This window comes from Carassius gibelio, chromosome B1 (genome assembly GCF_023724105.1).
Source record: "Carassius gibelio isolate Cgi1373 ecotype wild population from Czech Republic chromosome B1, carGib1.2-hapl.c, whole genome shotgun sequence".
Lineage (NCBI taxonomy): Eukaryota > Metazoa > Chordata > Actinopteri > Cypriniformes > Cyprinidae > Carassius > Carassius gibelio.
The window spans coordinates 13592020-13608384 of NC_068396.1; the positions used below are offsets into that span (position 1 = coordinate 13592020).

The 16365-nt window shown below is 35.3% G+C and overlaps 1 protein-coding gene and 1 long non-coding RNA gene across 2 annotated transcripts in view; both read right to left on the reverse strand.

Moving 5' to 3' along the window:
• Positions 1-16365, reverse strand: part of LOC127948315 (FERM and PDZ domain-containing protein 1-like) — a 34056-nt gene that overhangs the window by 12847 nt on the left and 4844 nt on the right. Inside the window, exons 2-8 of the mRNA XM_052544734.1 lie at positions 14598-15000; positions 10797-10934; positions 10545-10708; positions 8519-8621; positions 8259-8304; positions 7163-7267; positions 133-228 (exon numbers count right to left, since the gene is read on the reverse strand). Of these exons, the coding sequence (XP_052400694.1) occupies positions 133-228; positions 7163-7267; positions 8259-8304; positions 8519-8621; positions 10545-10708; positions 10797-10897 (615 nt within the window). The 5' untranslated portion in view covers positions 10898-10934; positions 14598-15000. The remainder of the gene's footprint in view (positions 1-132; positions 229-7162; positions 7268-8258; positions 8305-8518; positions 8622-10544; positions 10709-10796; positions 10935-14597; positions 15001-16365) is intronic.
• On the reverse strand, positions 1603-7160 carry LOC127948316 (uncharacterized). The gene is made up of 3 exons (XR_008152052.1): positions 4471-7160; positions 4015-4083; positions 1603-3808 (listed from the first exon to the last, which is right to left on the reverse strand). It is a non-coding gene; the product is annotated as an uncharacterized LOC127948316 (long non-coding RNA).

Consider the following 16365-nt stretch of genomic DNA (forward strand, 5'->3'; position numbering starts at 1 on the left):
TTACCATGATCAAGTACTTTTTGCTTATTTTATTATTTGGATTACAATATAAATGGATGACAAAATATGTGATATAATTAATGCTGACTGAAAAATAAACACATCAGACTTTAGTAAATATATCTACGGTACCTTAACAGTGGTTTTAGATTCAAACTTGAACGCCTTTGTTTGGCCATTTTCCAGATAGACTTTCAGAACATTGGGCAGGAACAGCAGAGAGTTACCCTGGAGGTCAGAGGTCAATATACAGTCAAACCAATATTTACTCAGACACCTTCAACATTTCTCACATTATCACCGTTTATTAGCTATAGTTTAGAAAACGGTAATAAAATGTGACAAGAACACAGACGAACTGTGTCAGAACAAATTAATCTTGATAATGCCATCCTTCTGTTAGACTGTTTCACAAATGAATTAGGTTGAATAGCTGTCAGCTGTTAAATTTAAGTGCACAATTAGATTATACCAATTTAGGTCAACCAATTACCAAGCAATGCTAAAAATTGTTCAGTCTGTGGTGTAAAAAATTGCATTAGCAATTAAAGAAAAACACTTAAGCAAAACATGGTCAGGTGAAAGTGTCTGAATCATTTTTGGTCCAAATTGTTTATCAGTTGTATTTGGGTATTATATATGAAGGTATTTTTGATGCAAAGCAACTGAGCCTCTATGACAGCAGAATATGTATTTGTAGAGAATAGCCACGTATCAGTAAATTTGAAGTCAAAGACTTTTTGTTGCAAACTTTTAACTTATTTTCTCTCCCACAAACACAATAGTTACACCTTCTCAATGGACAAATTTTGTACATCCACAAATCAGTATGTGAATCCTTGCAATGAGATTTGCACACTTTTGGAATGTTTTCTTAGACACACACAAATATATTTATATATTTGGATGCTTTTCTAGCACAAACACAAGTACATAATGACAGCGGATTGAATCTGCTGCTACGAGTCTTAAACCTGTGTTTGGCTAGCGAATGACAAGTTTTGCACAATTTCCCTTTCGCACCACATATCAAACTCGCCTACCTGTTGCTATCTCGTAATCCTAATTAAGTTAATTGGTAGAGGTGTGTTTGATTAGGGTTAAAGCTAATCTGCAGGACAGTGGCCCTCCAGTACCAAGTTTGCCCATCCCTGCTTCAACCTACAGAGGCTTTATAAAAGATTGATTAACTTGTTCATTAAATAGATTATTATGAGAGTGTCATAAGATGGTTTAAAATATTTGTTAATATAAATTATTAACAAATGTACATTATAACTGAGTCTTTTCAGGAAAAGACAGAAAATGTACCTTTATTGGTATTTGCTGCTGTCAGCTCTGGAAGATGCCCGCAGCTAATGGACATTTGTTTTATTATTTAATTTTTCCTCCTGCTCATTAAACTGCCTAAACTACACCGTAAAGAGATTGCTGTAAATTTTACAGTAGTTAGATGTATTATTACTGTATTGTCAGTATTAGAACTGTTCAGTTTGTTTTCATTTTTTACCTGTATACAACAATCCAGTTGTGGTTCATCACTGTGCACCATATTTTTTTTTACAACCCTAACCCCATAAAAATCACAATAACTCGTTAGCATTTGTTTTATAATATTCTTTTTAATTGTTGAACAATTTCAAATAACAAAACTTCATCTCTAGCATGCACTAGCTGAAAAAAGGCATCACCACAGTCCCCTGGAGACTTTGTATCTGTAGCATGGCAAAACAAGCTTTACATAAAATACAGTAAAAATGTGTTTGTATTGTTGTGTTCAATTTCTGTAATTATGGCAAAGCTGACAAGCTCTCTGATGAGAAACACAACAGGGGGTTCAGGCTGATGCTTTTTCTTTGCACCCTCTTTCCTGAATTCCATCTGATCTGTCACTCTGTATGGCATTTGGTGGGTGGATTCTCAGAATGAACCTGCAAGCACACACACACAGAAAAATATTTAAAATAAGTGTTTTTAATAAGAATTTACCCCAAATTTCAGACTAATATAGACTTATATAGCACTTTTTACAATGCAGTGTTCAAATGTCAAAGCAGCTTTACAGTATTAAACAAGAAAATAGAGTGCCGTTCTCAAAACCAGCAGTTTAATTTTAGGTTGCAACAAAGTTAGATTGTGCAGAGGACTTGACTGGTTCCCATGGGCTCATCTAGTTGTCCCTGATATTCAGGGCTGTCGAGGTCCTCTCTAGGTGCTGATCCACCATCTGGGCTGGTATATACTGGATCCGGGTGACTTCAGTAACCATCTGATCTGGATACTGACTGGATCTGGTGGCTACGGTGACCTCAGAATAATAAAAAAACAAACTAATATGAGCGTAGATGCCATTCTTCTAATGATGTAACAAGTACATTGGGTGTTATGGGAAATGTGCCTGGTTCTGGTTGACCTAATTAATGCAGCCTTACAATCTTTAACAGATTTGAATTATAGATATGTGTTAGTGTGTTATGTGAAAACCAGGTTAAAGAGATGGGTTTTTAATCTAAATTTAAACTGACAAAGTATGTCTGCCTATCGAACACTGTTAGGTAGATTATTCCATAGTTTGGGATACTAGGTATATTATATAGCCAGAGTTTTGAGATTGTAGCAGACGTGGAGGACTATAATGCGATACGATCTCACCCAAATACTGAGGTTCTAAACCATTCAGGGCATAATAGGCGATTTGCAAGATTTTAAAATCTATACAATGTTTGACACGGAACCAGTGCAGTGTTGACAGAACTGGGCTAATATGGTCATACTCCTTTTTTCTAGTAAGAACTCTAGCTGTTGCATTTTGGACCAGCTGGAGTTTGTTTATTAAGCGTGCAGAACAACCACCCAATAAAGCATTACAATAATCTAACCTTGAGGTCATGAACACATGCATTTGATTCCACGGAGGGCTACTGATTCTCCGACGAGCCCAGGGAGGCTTCCTGAACCCCAGCTCGCTCCAGTGTCGGCTCCAGCCCAAGAGCTCGCTCCAGTGTCCGCTCACTCCAGTGTCTGCTCCTGGCCCTGAGTCCAACCCCATAAGTTTTCCCAAGTATTATTTTTTTGGGGGGGTTCAATAGAGATCCAGCCATAAAGTGCGAGGCTAGGGTTGGAGCCACGGCCTCGGAGCCAGTTCCGCCATGGCCTCCCGCGTCTCCAGTTCCATCATGGCCTCCCCAGTCTCCAGATCCACCCTGTGGATGAGCCTTCCTGGAGGGGGGAGTAGTGTCACGGATTTGCCAGGTCCTCCTGCTTTCACAACCAATTATCCCCGATCACAATCACCTGTCTTTTAATTTGCAGCACCTGTCACTCAACACGCACTCCCTACAAAAGCCAGCCACAAACCCCAAGACACTGTCCGGTCTCATCTGTGTTACCTAGAATAACTGTGTGGACTAAACCTGATTTCTCTTACCTCTTGGAGGATTCTCTCAATGTCGTCAAGTGGATACTTTGGATAACCAACTCTCTTTCTTCATTAGGTGGCTCTTGAGTGTGCCTGTGGCTTTTCCCTGGACAGCCATTCATCTCTCATTTGCCAGATATTCCCATCCTTCCAATAAACTGTCCTAGCTTTGATCTAACGTCTGTCTCCTTTGTCTTTAGAGAGTGACGACATTGATATATTGTTCGTTCCATTCTATTGGTTAGTGAAGAGCAGTAACCAGTGGTTAACTTGGCTAATAAAGTAGCTGGTGGCACCTTACTCATATTTTGTTAGTACCACTACGATGCAATCACAAGAAAAGACTCCTATCCACCTCTGTTGAAGATGAAATGACCAATAGACTAAAACCTGAAAATAAAATACAAAAGATGTACACAACAGCAGCGTTTCTAAACTCATTTTTCTTTACTATTTTCACGTTAGCTCGCTGTTATGTTACGTATGTCTGACATAACCTGCGGGATATGTCAATTAAAAGGCAGTGTAGAATTATTATGCATCCCTGATTAATTGCCTTATTGATTCGGATAACTACTGTATATAACTTAACTTACCAGCTGATGTAATCACCGTCACGTTGGCTCCAAAATACACCCGACTTTGCAGATGATAAGATCCACAAACTTGAACATAAAAAAACAAAGAACTATAAAGAATATTGTTGCACAATAGAGATGCACAAAACACTTTTGCACCATATTTCACACAGATATGTGGTGAAAAAGGGAGAGTGCGCGAAAACTTGGTTTGAGACTCAAGCCATTGTCGCTATGTGTATGTGATTTTTTTAAATATATAAATATATATTATATTTACATTCTACAAGTGTATAAATCTCATTGCAAGAATTCACATACTGTTTTGCGGATGTACAAAATTCACCTGTGACTAACATTTTTGATCCAGGTGTGTGATTGTGTTTTGCACCATATTTACTGCAGTGATAGTAGTAAAACGTGTGAGCATTATGAGTTTCTTGATTTGTGATTCATAGAACAGTATTTGTGCACCTGCATTGAAGGATTTGAGAAGAAGTAACTGTTGTGTCCTGTTTGTGGGAGAGAACAAAAAAATACAAGTTTGCAACATTTGCTTGTGACTTTTTTAGCACCAAAAATACCTTCATATGATATGTCACAGTTTATTTTATTTTGCTATCCTCAATTACATAAATTAACTATACAGTCATGGCTTTTGTAAAGTTTGCTGCTTAAGCTGTTGTGGTGTTCATTCACATTCTTTCTAGATTTGTGTAGAGTGATCAGATGCATATTAATAATTGCTAAAAGCATTATTGGCAAAAAAAAAAAAAAAAACCTTTGGTAACACTTTAGAATAAGGTTCCATTAGTTAATGTTAGTTAACTACTTTGGTTAACATGAACTAAGCAAGAACAATCCTTCTACAGCATTTATAAGTCTTAGTTCATGTTAATTTCAACATTTACTAATGCATTATTTAAATCAAAAGTTGTGCTTGTTAACATTAGTTAATGCACTGTGAATTACCATGAACTAACAATGAATAACTGTATTTTCATTAACTAACATTAACGAAGATGAATAAATACAGTAATAAATGTATTATTCATTGTTTGTTCATGTTAATTAATACATTAACTAACATTAACTAATGGAACCTTATTCTAAAGTGTTACCAAACCTTTTCACACAGTTTTTGGATCCTGACACAAAATGACCAGCTAACATTAATTGACTAATCGTATCAGCAGCACATGTGAAAGTGTGAATGAGTACTAGTCAGGTGAAGTCACTATCATAATAAACAGATTGTAATAGCAAATTCCAATAATTGTGTTCTTGTTATCAATGGTTGCCTCCAAAAAAATGCCTGCAGCCTTTGCATCAAAATGGCCTCACATGCAAGGAAATTGCCACAAAGAATATTGCAACTGGAAGAACTATTTACCGGATCATCGAGAACTTCAAGGAGAGAGGTTCAACTGCAGTGAAGAAGTTTTGGGACATCCCAGAGTGTCCAGCAAGCACTAGTACGTCTCCTCCTGAAGAGTCAGCTACAGAATCGTGTCACCAGCAGTGCAGAGCTTGCTCGGGAATGGCAGCAGGTTGGTGTGAGAGCATCTGCATGCACAGTGATGCCAAGACTTTTGGACAATGGCCTGGTGTCAAGAAATTGCAGCAAAGAAGCCATTTCTCTCCAAGAAAGTACTTCTGCTGGAAGTATAAGAATTGGACAGCAGAAGATTGGTGCACAGTTATTTTCTCTGTTGAAGCTACTTCTGACAGTTTGGGAAATCTGGAAAATTGATTGTTCGGAGGAGAAAAGGTGAACGCTATGAGTCCTGTGTTGTGCCAACAGTGTAGCATCCTGAGATCATCCATGTGTGGGGTTGCTTTTCAACCAAGGGAGTGGGCTCTCTCATAATTCTGCCCAAAAATACTGTCTTGACTAAAGAATGGTATCAAAACATTCTGCAAGAGCGACTTCTTCCAACGATCCATGAGCAGTTTGGTGATGATCTGTGCATTTTCCAACATGATGGAGCACCATGTCACAAAGCAAGAGTGATAAAAAAAGTGGCTCGGGGATCATTACACTGAAATTTTGGAATCATGGCCAGACAACTCCCTGGATCTCAATCCCATAGAGAACCTGTGGTCAGTCCTCAAAAGGCGAGTGGACAAGCAGAAGCCCACAAACTGTGATCAACTCTGAGAACTAATAAGACAAGAATGGAACGCCATCCAGCATGCCAGAGCGAATTGCAGAGGTTATGAAGAACAAATGTCTACAGTGTAAATATTAACTCATTATTTATTTTTTGCCCATTGCCATATTTTTTTACCATGGCCTTTAAAACGTATGATATGCTTATCATTGTTTTCCAGTATACCATAGAAATACGTGTAAAAATAATCTAAAAATACTGAAGCAGCAAACTTTGCAAAACTTTGCAAAAATGTATGTCACTGCCAAAACTTTTGGCCATGACTGTAGTGTCCTGCATCCACTAGTAAACAAATATAAAAAAATATATCTGGAGTCTGAATCATTTTTGGTTTGTATATAGCATCCAAAGTCAATATTTTTAAAGACATTTTTTTTACAAATATAATAATATATGTAAAATACTGAATAGTAATGGTAGCAAATATGCTGTATTATAAAACACCTGCCAGTGTTAAAACATTTCTAGTCAAGCCAAACTCTAAAAGCTGCATACATAAAAGATAAACAGTTTTATCACTGCCTTAGTCATGGGGTGTGCTTGATAATGGGCTTGTTTAATTAGATGTTAATTAAAAATATCTTGGGTTGAGGAAAATGAACATCCTCATGTCAATCCACCTGAAGAAACATTCAAAGATAGTTTTAGGTGGACTATTTCTTTATGGTACTATTTCATAAATATTAATTATGATAAATCCCACCACCTATATAAACTGCAACTATACTATAAACCATGTCAGCTCAGCTATACAAAGATAATAATTAATGGTTAGTTGAATAATTCATAAATTACTGATAAATAATTTACTGAGGTTTTGACTGGGTAGACTGCCAAATGCTCTTCCTCTCAATGCCTGTCTATTGTCCTGCATCTTTTGTTCTTATTTTCGCTTTCATTTTCTTTATCACTCTCTCTTTATCTTGTTTTTGTTAATAAGCACATGTGAATATTCCATTATAAACAGCATGAATGAACAGAATGTGTCAAACCTGTGAGTGACCATTGAACACCACCTCCTCTGCAAACCTCACTTTAACTGGGTTTGACCTTAGCTTGGCTCTCTTCTCTGGAGTTATAAAGGATGATTTTGGCCCCTATAGCACATCCATAATGACAAATGGCATAATTATGGAGATGTCTGATTTGTCAATGACATATTATTTAAGCATTCATTGCAGAATTGCATTGGCATGGAAAAAATGTCTCTGCATTGACTGTGACATTCCTGTCACTGAGAAATAAAGTAAACAGGGAAATGTCAAAAAATGCCCAAACTGACCAAACTGTCTGTTTATCCTATTTACGACCCTTACAAAAAAGGTACTTTGGTAGTACCACGCTGCAGGAATAATATCAGATAATTTCTTGGGATGTTTTTTCATGTTCCTGAATGATTACCATATCCAAACTACCATGGTAATATATATATATATATATATATATATATATATATATATATATATATTGTTGCAAGGATGTGGGAATGTATTTTTCTTCCACTAAACATTATATACATTTTTTATTTTTCACTGTTAAAATACATTTTATGTGTTTTTTCTCCTACCCCCACCCTCTGTAGGTCCCCATCTCCCAGATTGAGATTGATCTTGCACATGCATCTTTTTAACAGGGAAGTTCTGCTGAATATATGTATATAATAGATGTGTATATCTACAGAATTCTGCCGAATAGATGCATATATGATAAAAATGTGTTTAATAGGGTTACTGAAAGCTGGAAAGATAATAATGTTAAACAAAATAAATGAACAAATAAGAGATGAGAGATGTGCACTTCCAGGCACTTTAAATTCTGCAGAAATTTTGTGAGCTTTCTGCTGAGCTCTGTGGACACAGATTTCCTTTGGGCCTGATTATTATAAAAACACTTTTGGTCATCATTTCTGCCTGCTGCTATAATGCAGCACAACACCACATCCTGTTGCCATGCCTCATTCAGACATAACAGTGTGTGTGTGTGTGTGTGTTTGTGAGAGAGAGAGAGAGAGAGAGAGAGAGAGAGAGAGAGAGAGAGGGAGTGAGTGAGTGAGTGAGTGAGACTCTAACTGTGAGCACGTACACTTACCGCAGTATTTCTTAGGACAGTCAGTACTATGGTGTTCTGGCATTCTCTGTAAATAAATTGAAAAGAGTATGGCAGAATTAGTGGTACAGATGCAGCTCGGGTCACTTGATCACCATGTTTCACCATGTTCTGAAGATACCAATTTATTATAAATTTGGCCACATGAAAAGTTACTTAAATATTAGGGAAAACTGGACAACTGGGCAGCCGGATATAGCTAATCTTTTAGTTTCACGTAAACACTTACACCTGCAACATACCTGATGATTTCAGCAGCCTGCTCTGTAGATAGATCATCAACGGCAACATTGTTTATTTTAAAAAGTTGGTCACCAGGGACAAGCTTTCCATCAGCAGGCCCACCTACAGTATAAAAACAGACAAACATAGTATGATACTGTAGCTGCCAATCAATGTAAAAAAATATTTAGAATTCAATTACCAGTGTCATTTGACAGGGCTATAGGAATGTTTGAGAACGAGTATTAATGTTGTCCTCATTACTGGCTGTGTTACTAGTTATTTGGCCGTGGGATAACCAGATGGCTCCGGCCATTCCAATAGTAGGGTTTCCTGTAGACACAACTCCATGTGCCAAGCAAGTTAGCCAACATTTTGCTGTACATGCCGGCTATGCTTGCAAATAGCTGATGGGTCACCTCTCAATGATCAAACTTATGTTCGAGGAACATTTAAAACTCTGTATAACTGAATCAGATTTCTTCCCTATTAAAAATAAAAGATTTAACACTTTACAGTAAGGTCTCATTTCTTAAAGGGAATTTCACACAAAAATGAAAATTCTGTCATTAATTACTCACCCTCATATTGTTCCAAACCCATTAAGACCTTCGTTCATCATCAAAACACAAATTAAGATATTTTTGTGTTTAATAAGTAGTGTGTACGCTCTTTAAATAACAAAGAAAAAACTTTAAACCAGGTTTTAATTGGTCTATGGCGCAGCTCCTTAGCATTGATCATGGTAATATCGTTGCTGTCTATGGAGGGTCAGAGAGCTCACAGATTCCATCAAATTATCTTAATTTGTGTTCCAAAGATTAACAAAGGTCTTATGGGTTTGGAACAACATGAGAGTGAGTAATTAAAGACAGAATTTTTCTTTTTGGGTGAACCGTCCCATTAATAAAAATGTATGTTTGTTTACAGTGCATTAACTACCCTTGAAAGATACAACTTTTGCTCTTAAAAATATATTAGTAAAAGTTGACATTAATGTTGAAATATTGAACATTATTTTAAGATTAATATACTAACATGAACTAACAATGAGGTATTATTCAACTGTCTAAGTTTATGTTAACCAATATTTTTAAATGACGTTAACAAATTAAACATTATTTCCAAGTGTTACAAACTATATAATGGATATATCATATAAATATACACTAATAGATTCATCTGCAAAAAAAGCACTTCAAAATATTTTTATAGTGAAAATACTTTTTTTTTTTTTTACTTTTCCTTTGATATGATACTTTTTGCTAATTTAATTGATTTGACTCAACTGTATTTGAAAAATAAATATATTACTGCAGTATCCTTTTTGCAGTAATGGACGCTTGTTTTGTAGCTAATGTAGCTGTTCTATTGATTTTCACGAAGGGCTTGTATGCTGTATAATCAAAATGTAACAATCTCAGCAAGGCTTTAACTCCACTGTTTCAGACTGTTTAGAGTGCTGCCTAAGACCTGTGCCACAGAATGCCTCAACAGACCTTGTCATTCCCTTCATATTATGATGACATATTTGTGAAGTTAATAGGATGAGCAATTTCCCACTGTGGGGTTATTCCAAAATAAAGTCTGATATATAGATAATCTCCAGAACTGTATGGCTAATGGTACCCTGCCTGTTACTACTGTAACTGCTGGAAGCTAATTTGGAAGTGTGTCAGATAAACTCTGAAGGCAATCAAGGCCACCTGGCTAAGATTTAGTACTTAACTTCAGTGCTTACATTCCATGAAAAGAAAAGGATGCCAAAATAAATAATATAATTCTTATAACACTTAATTAACAACTGACTGTGAAAAAACCTTATCAAACTGTAAAAAATATTTTTCAAAGTTGAAAATAGAACAAAGATTTTTGGAGTAGGTTTTACAAGAAAACACAATTTCATTTTAATTCAAATGTATGTGATTTTGTGTAATTAATTCTACAATTTTGGAATGAAAATAGTTCCTACACTATATATATTTTTTTATTGTCAGTGTAGAACCCTGATTTGAGCTGATAAATGTTTTTGTGTGTGTAATGTACCTTCTGTCACCTCCAGCACCTGGGGTGGAGTGTGTGTTGAGATGGTAAAGCCATGGGAGTTAAGGGTGGGGTCAAGTGGGATCTTAAAAGTGACTCTAATTGGACAGCTCCTCTGCTCATGGGAGTCATTGTCGGCAACCTGCCCATCTTCTAGCACACGCTCTCTATGTACAGACAGAGAGAGGGTGATGCTTTTCAAACACACACAAAAAAATACGTTCACACAATCATTCTCAGATTAAAAAATAGTACCGGCTGATGGACTCTCTGGAGCGGCGAAGCCAGCGTCCCACCACCTGCTCTACTCTGCTGGTCCTGCGAGACGGTGAGCGACTGCGATCCCGCTCCTCCATTTAGCTACACACAGGGTGAAAGGTCACCATTGGGCCACTATAAATTGCAAAGAAAAAAATTCATAATTATTACTTTTCAATGATAATTAAACAAATCTCTAATATCGGACTATGAATATGCCAATAGTTACACAGTTTTGCATGTTTTAAAACTTTTCAGTTTCACATATATATTTTTAGTATATCCTCTTCAGCCAATCAAACATATATTCAATCTAGCCAATCAAAGTCTGACCTCTTTACATTCCACTTTCATTCAATCTGCAAATAAATGTCTAGTGTCTAAATACACTTAACTTAAATTACCTTATACATGTGTATAATACATATTTTTTATTACATTACATTGTTTTTATAGTGAAACATTTAAAATTAAACTATTCAAAATAAAACACGTATGAAAGATTAAATATTCATTTACCTGCATGTCATATTTTAAGGTCCAATTTTCACTATTAACAAGCCATTAACAATGACATTTGCCTCAATGAACTTCTAATTTGCTGTTTTAATAGTTAGTAAAGTAGTTGATGAGTTTAGTTATTGGGTAGGATTAAGGACGTAGAATATGTTCATGCAGAATATGTGCTTTATAATAATAATAATAAACATAATTTAACAATAATTTAATAATAATCAGCCAATATGTTAATAATGGGCAACAAGTAGATAGTGAGAATTAGTCCCTATAGTAAAGTGTTGCCAAATGTCTGAACCAAATACTGTGTAAATGGTGCAAAATTTCTCTGTCTACTTCCGGTGATATAATGCTCTACACAAATTCATACTGATGAGCATGTACAATCCTAATGGTCATAGCTGTGGCAAGCAAAATGGTGTGTACAGCAACAAACTGATAATGTTCTGATAATGTGTGGTCACCCTCTCTGAAACATGGCCTGCCTTTATATCGTAGGTTCTGCATATTGTGGTGTTGTTGCAGAATTGCTTGTTATGAAGGGTTGAAGTTTATTGTGCTTCTATATCAAGTATGTCCCACTAGAGAATATGAGAGACAATCTGGAGCCTCATGGTCAAAAGGGAGAGGGACCAACAAAGACAAAGAGATAAATAAAATACTGCGACAAAAAAGAGACAGAGATCCCAGGAGATCATGACTCATAGTCACATTATGTTCTCAGATTTCACAGGATTTGGATCTCACTTTCCATTTATTTTACTGCTGTCGACACTGTTATCAATACTGCATAAACCACATCAAAGTCATTAGACTGTGCAACACTAGTCCAGCAATTTTGACTTGCACAATAGTGACATACTTTTTCACTAGCCCTGGCTACAAATATTTTTCTGATCTTTTTCAAAAATAAAAATAAAAAATAAAAATAAGGATAAAACGACTTCAATAAAGGGTTGGAGATAAAACAACCAGCATTGCAACCATAATTTGCAGTAAAAATATACTGTAAAATGTTAGAAAAATAGAAATTTACAAGACTATATACTATCCCAATAATTATACCTAAAATTACAGCATACTGTAGATCAATTTTATCATACTTATTGATAATTAGTTGTAAAATACTTTAAGTTTATAGCTAAATGTATACATAGTAGTTTAAGAGGCTCAAGCACTTGATTACATAATTCGGAGGTAGTTTTCATTAGTGTCAAGTGCCAATTTTCACTTCTTTACATAAATAAGGTTACACTTTTTTTTTTTTTTATTCAACTGTACATTGAAATTAGATTAAAATTAAATTCAACTGGATTTTTTCGCATCATGGTGGAGCATCACAATTCCTAAAAATACACGTTGCAGCTTTAACATTCACTGTCAGAAATGAACATGGCTGATTAGATGGCAATAATAGTAATGATTAATTCTGAGTAATGATATTTCTGTTCCCCCCCAATCCCATTTCACTTTTTTTAAATAAAAAAACTACAATATTCTAACCTTTACAGTTCCTTTATCTTTATATTTTATTCATGATATATGCTTCAATGCTTTCTTGATCAATAGGGATCCTAATGTACATATGGCCACCTTTCACAGCAAAGAAAAAGGGGCCAGCGGACTGCCAAGTAAATTACACTGTCAAAGTCATACTTTTCTGGACCTTGACAGTGTAACTTGGCAGTCAATGGGACAGTCACAAGCCTCCCGGTTTTCATCCAAAATATGTGATCCGAAGACAAAATAAAGCTTTTACATGTTTGTACATGGCAACTACATGGGGGTAAGTGATTAATGAAAAAAAAATTCATTTTGGGGTGGTGTATCACATTATTTCATATACTTAAGATACAGAGATTCAAAAACAGTTAGTCTGTGAACTGCAAGATGACTAAAATGTATCCAGAAATTAAATCTGTGTTTTAGCATTGGAATAGGGGCCCATATTCAATGAATTTCACAATGAAGCATTTCAGTTTATGCTCTCTCTCTCTCTGACTTTCTCTTTCTCTCTCTCTTTCGCTCTACAGTATATTAGATTAGTGGCCTGGAGAGTGGGGTTTAATTCCCCCTCACGCCCATGTTCCCTCATAAAAAAGGTCTGCTCATGGTCTCTATCTGAAAGATAATGGCTGTATTCTATCATTAGCATGGCCAGCTAACGCTAATGGCTAGGTTGAACTACTTAATGCAAGAATTGTCTGCAATTCATTCACATTCATGGGAGGAATACAGGTAGTGGGCCAGTCAGGAAAGACTGTGCTTACTATGTTACATTAGCACTGAGTAATAATAAATAGCTTAAAAACGTACACTTAGTCTATCTGTCATAGGATCCCAATGTGATCCTGATCTAAACAACGCACCTCTGTATGCAAAGGTCCTTGATGTGTAAGTCAAGTAATCATAATAAATACATTTTACATCTTTTTTTCTAGCAGTATTTATGACTTTATTAGTTTAAAGTTTAGTTAGTTTAAATTGGTGTATTTAAATATAATTATGTTACCTATTATGAATAACATATTACCAATTATGTTGTTCATAATTAAATACTATCATAATTCAATAGTTACATATTTTCTACCATTAGGTACATCAGGCAAAATAATTTTAAGATAAAGGTTAGATAAACCAAAATTCATTCTTTTGGATCATTGAGGGTAAATGTTATGTGACTATGCATAACTTAAATGTAAAGCTTACAACCTACTAGCTACATTCTGCCTTAAGAACAAATGGTGCAACCGAATAAATTACAGAGTTAGTTACAAACTAGCTAGTAGTTAGTAAGCCTGTAGTGTACCCCTTATGAAACAAAAATATATTGCAGTAAATTGGAAAATATCATGTAATATATTAGGCATGTATTCTTATATATATTTATTTTTTTCCAATATATTGCAATATATTGAAATCATTTGTATATTTTGCAATATATTATATAATATATGTATCATCAATATATTATTAAATGTATTCAAATATATAAAATATTAGAAAATAAAAAGGGAAAATAATATAATACAATATATCACAATATATTTTAAGAAATATATTGTTAAATATATTTTCCTTTCGTAAGGGCATGCACAGAATGTTACAGACAGATGACCCTAAGGTTACTGACAAGTATTCTAATTGGATTAGATTTGTAAAGTCTGGGACAGTTATTGCGTCACACCCTGAGCCGATCACTGAGCCATTAACACACATGTAAACACACAACGCTACGGGCAGACCAGTACACACAAACACGCATACACACTCCACACTTACCTTAAAGTCAGATTATATATATCCCCATTGAGGAGGAATTTATCCTTGGACTGCATCACCAATTCTTTCCAGCTTTGCTGTGATCATTTCAGTCTACTCATCATTCCGATGCCTCAGTCAGTTAGTTCAACAGTTAACATTAAATTGATTTCATTGGCCAGCTCAAAAAAAAACTTTATGCAGTGTAAAGGATTTTGAAGTTTTTGTCCTATCCATTTACACTGCAGTGGCACTGCATTTGCAGGGTACTATAAACAAAGAGAAAGATTCAGAAGTCTTGTTTCATCAATAATGAATTCCAGAGTGTGCAGGTGCTTTGTTTTCTTCATAATCCAGTGGTCCTCCTCATCAGACATGGACATGTGCTTGCTGACATGATGGGAGCTCCACGGTGTCCTCAGCTCTGTCAAAGTAACATATAATGGTGTCTGATGTGTTTTTTTAATATATATACATTCATTCCTTATCTCACTATGAGAAGTGAATCTCACGTGACTGACCACAGAAGTTGAGTCACAGCAGTACAGCCATGCTGCATCATTCTCATTGCCTTTTTAACTTGAAGATAATTAACAATTTATAGATGAGCTGTCGTTGTAACACCTCTACACATACATTTATCTGTGTGTTGAGTGCTTTTTTCTGTGTATTTCATTGCTCAGAGCAGGTTTTCTCTCATCCCTGAATGAGGAGTAGGGCTGGGAGGTAAATCAAGTTTGTACAATATATTCTATATAAGTGATATGGTATGAGGCAATACAGTTTATATCGATATACAGTAAATATTGTCAACAAGTGTAGCTTAAAGCCATTGCCTGACAGATGCTGTGACAGATAGGCTACTTGTGCTTTTTAATGCATTTGAGATGTGAGTTTTCCTCAGTGTATTTCACAAGTATATTCTCCATCTGTAAATGTTAGAAAGTCAAGAAAATGATTTTTATGATAGCACTAACTATAAGGTGACTGTAATGGGAGTAATTCAAATAGCCAATTACAATTAATCTCTACTTTTTAAAAAATATATTCATTTTAGGTTTCATGAATTTAACTTCTGCTTTAAAAATCCATTATTTTAGTTTTTAGATTTTAACCATTTTTTGCACATAATAGCATATTGCCCAGCCCTAATGAGGAGTGGAAAGTTGAAAACCTGGATTGGAATTTGAGTGGAGTGACAAAAATGCCTTGAGTTTGGAGGTAAAATATTTTTCTGTGGTCAGTTGCACATGAGATATTCCCCATAGTACCTTACTCACAAATTACGGTTAGATCAGATAGAAATAGATCCTTGCAGATTAGCACTTAAAATTGCTAAAAAGGAATTAGAGATGACCAGATAGGCCTTATTCAAAATCTGGTGAAGAGGTACCAATAAAATGAATAGTCGCATTATGTTGCAACGTTTGATGTTCAAAGCTGTTATACCACAAAGGATCCATCTATTTCAGTTTCAGCTCTCTCTAAGAAAAGCATTTTTCATGTTTAAATGCGAACGATATACTGCAGAAACAACAGCATTTGGGGGGAAATAGTCTAAGAGAGACTAGTTTGTATTGTGTATTGTACCATTCTATTTATTAACTACAACTGCAGTATTATGAATGCATGACTGTTTTTTTCAGTACTGTAATCGTCTAATGTGCTAATCCAAAGCAAAGCTAGTTTTCTCTTCTTGTTTAAAAGGAAAATAAGGGCTTTTCCTAATCACTGCTCATCCAGGTTCTAGCTGTTTAATGGCCAAATGGTTAACTCCATCTATGTGTAG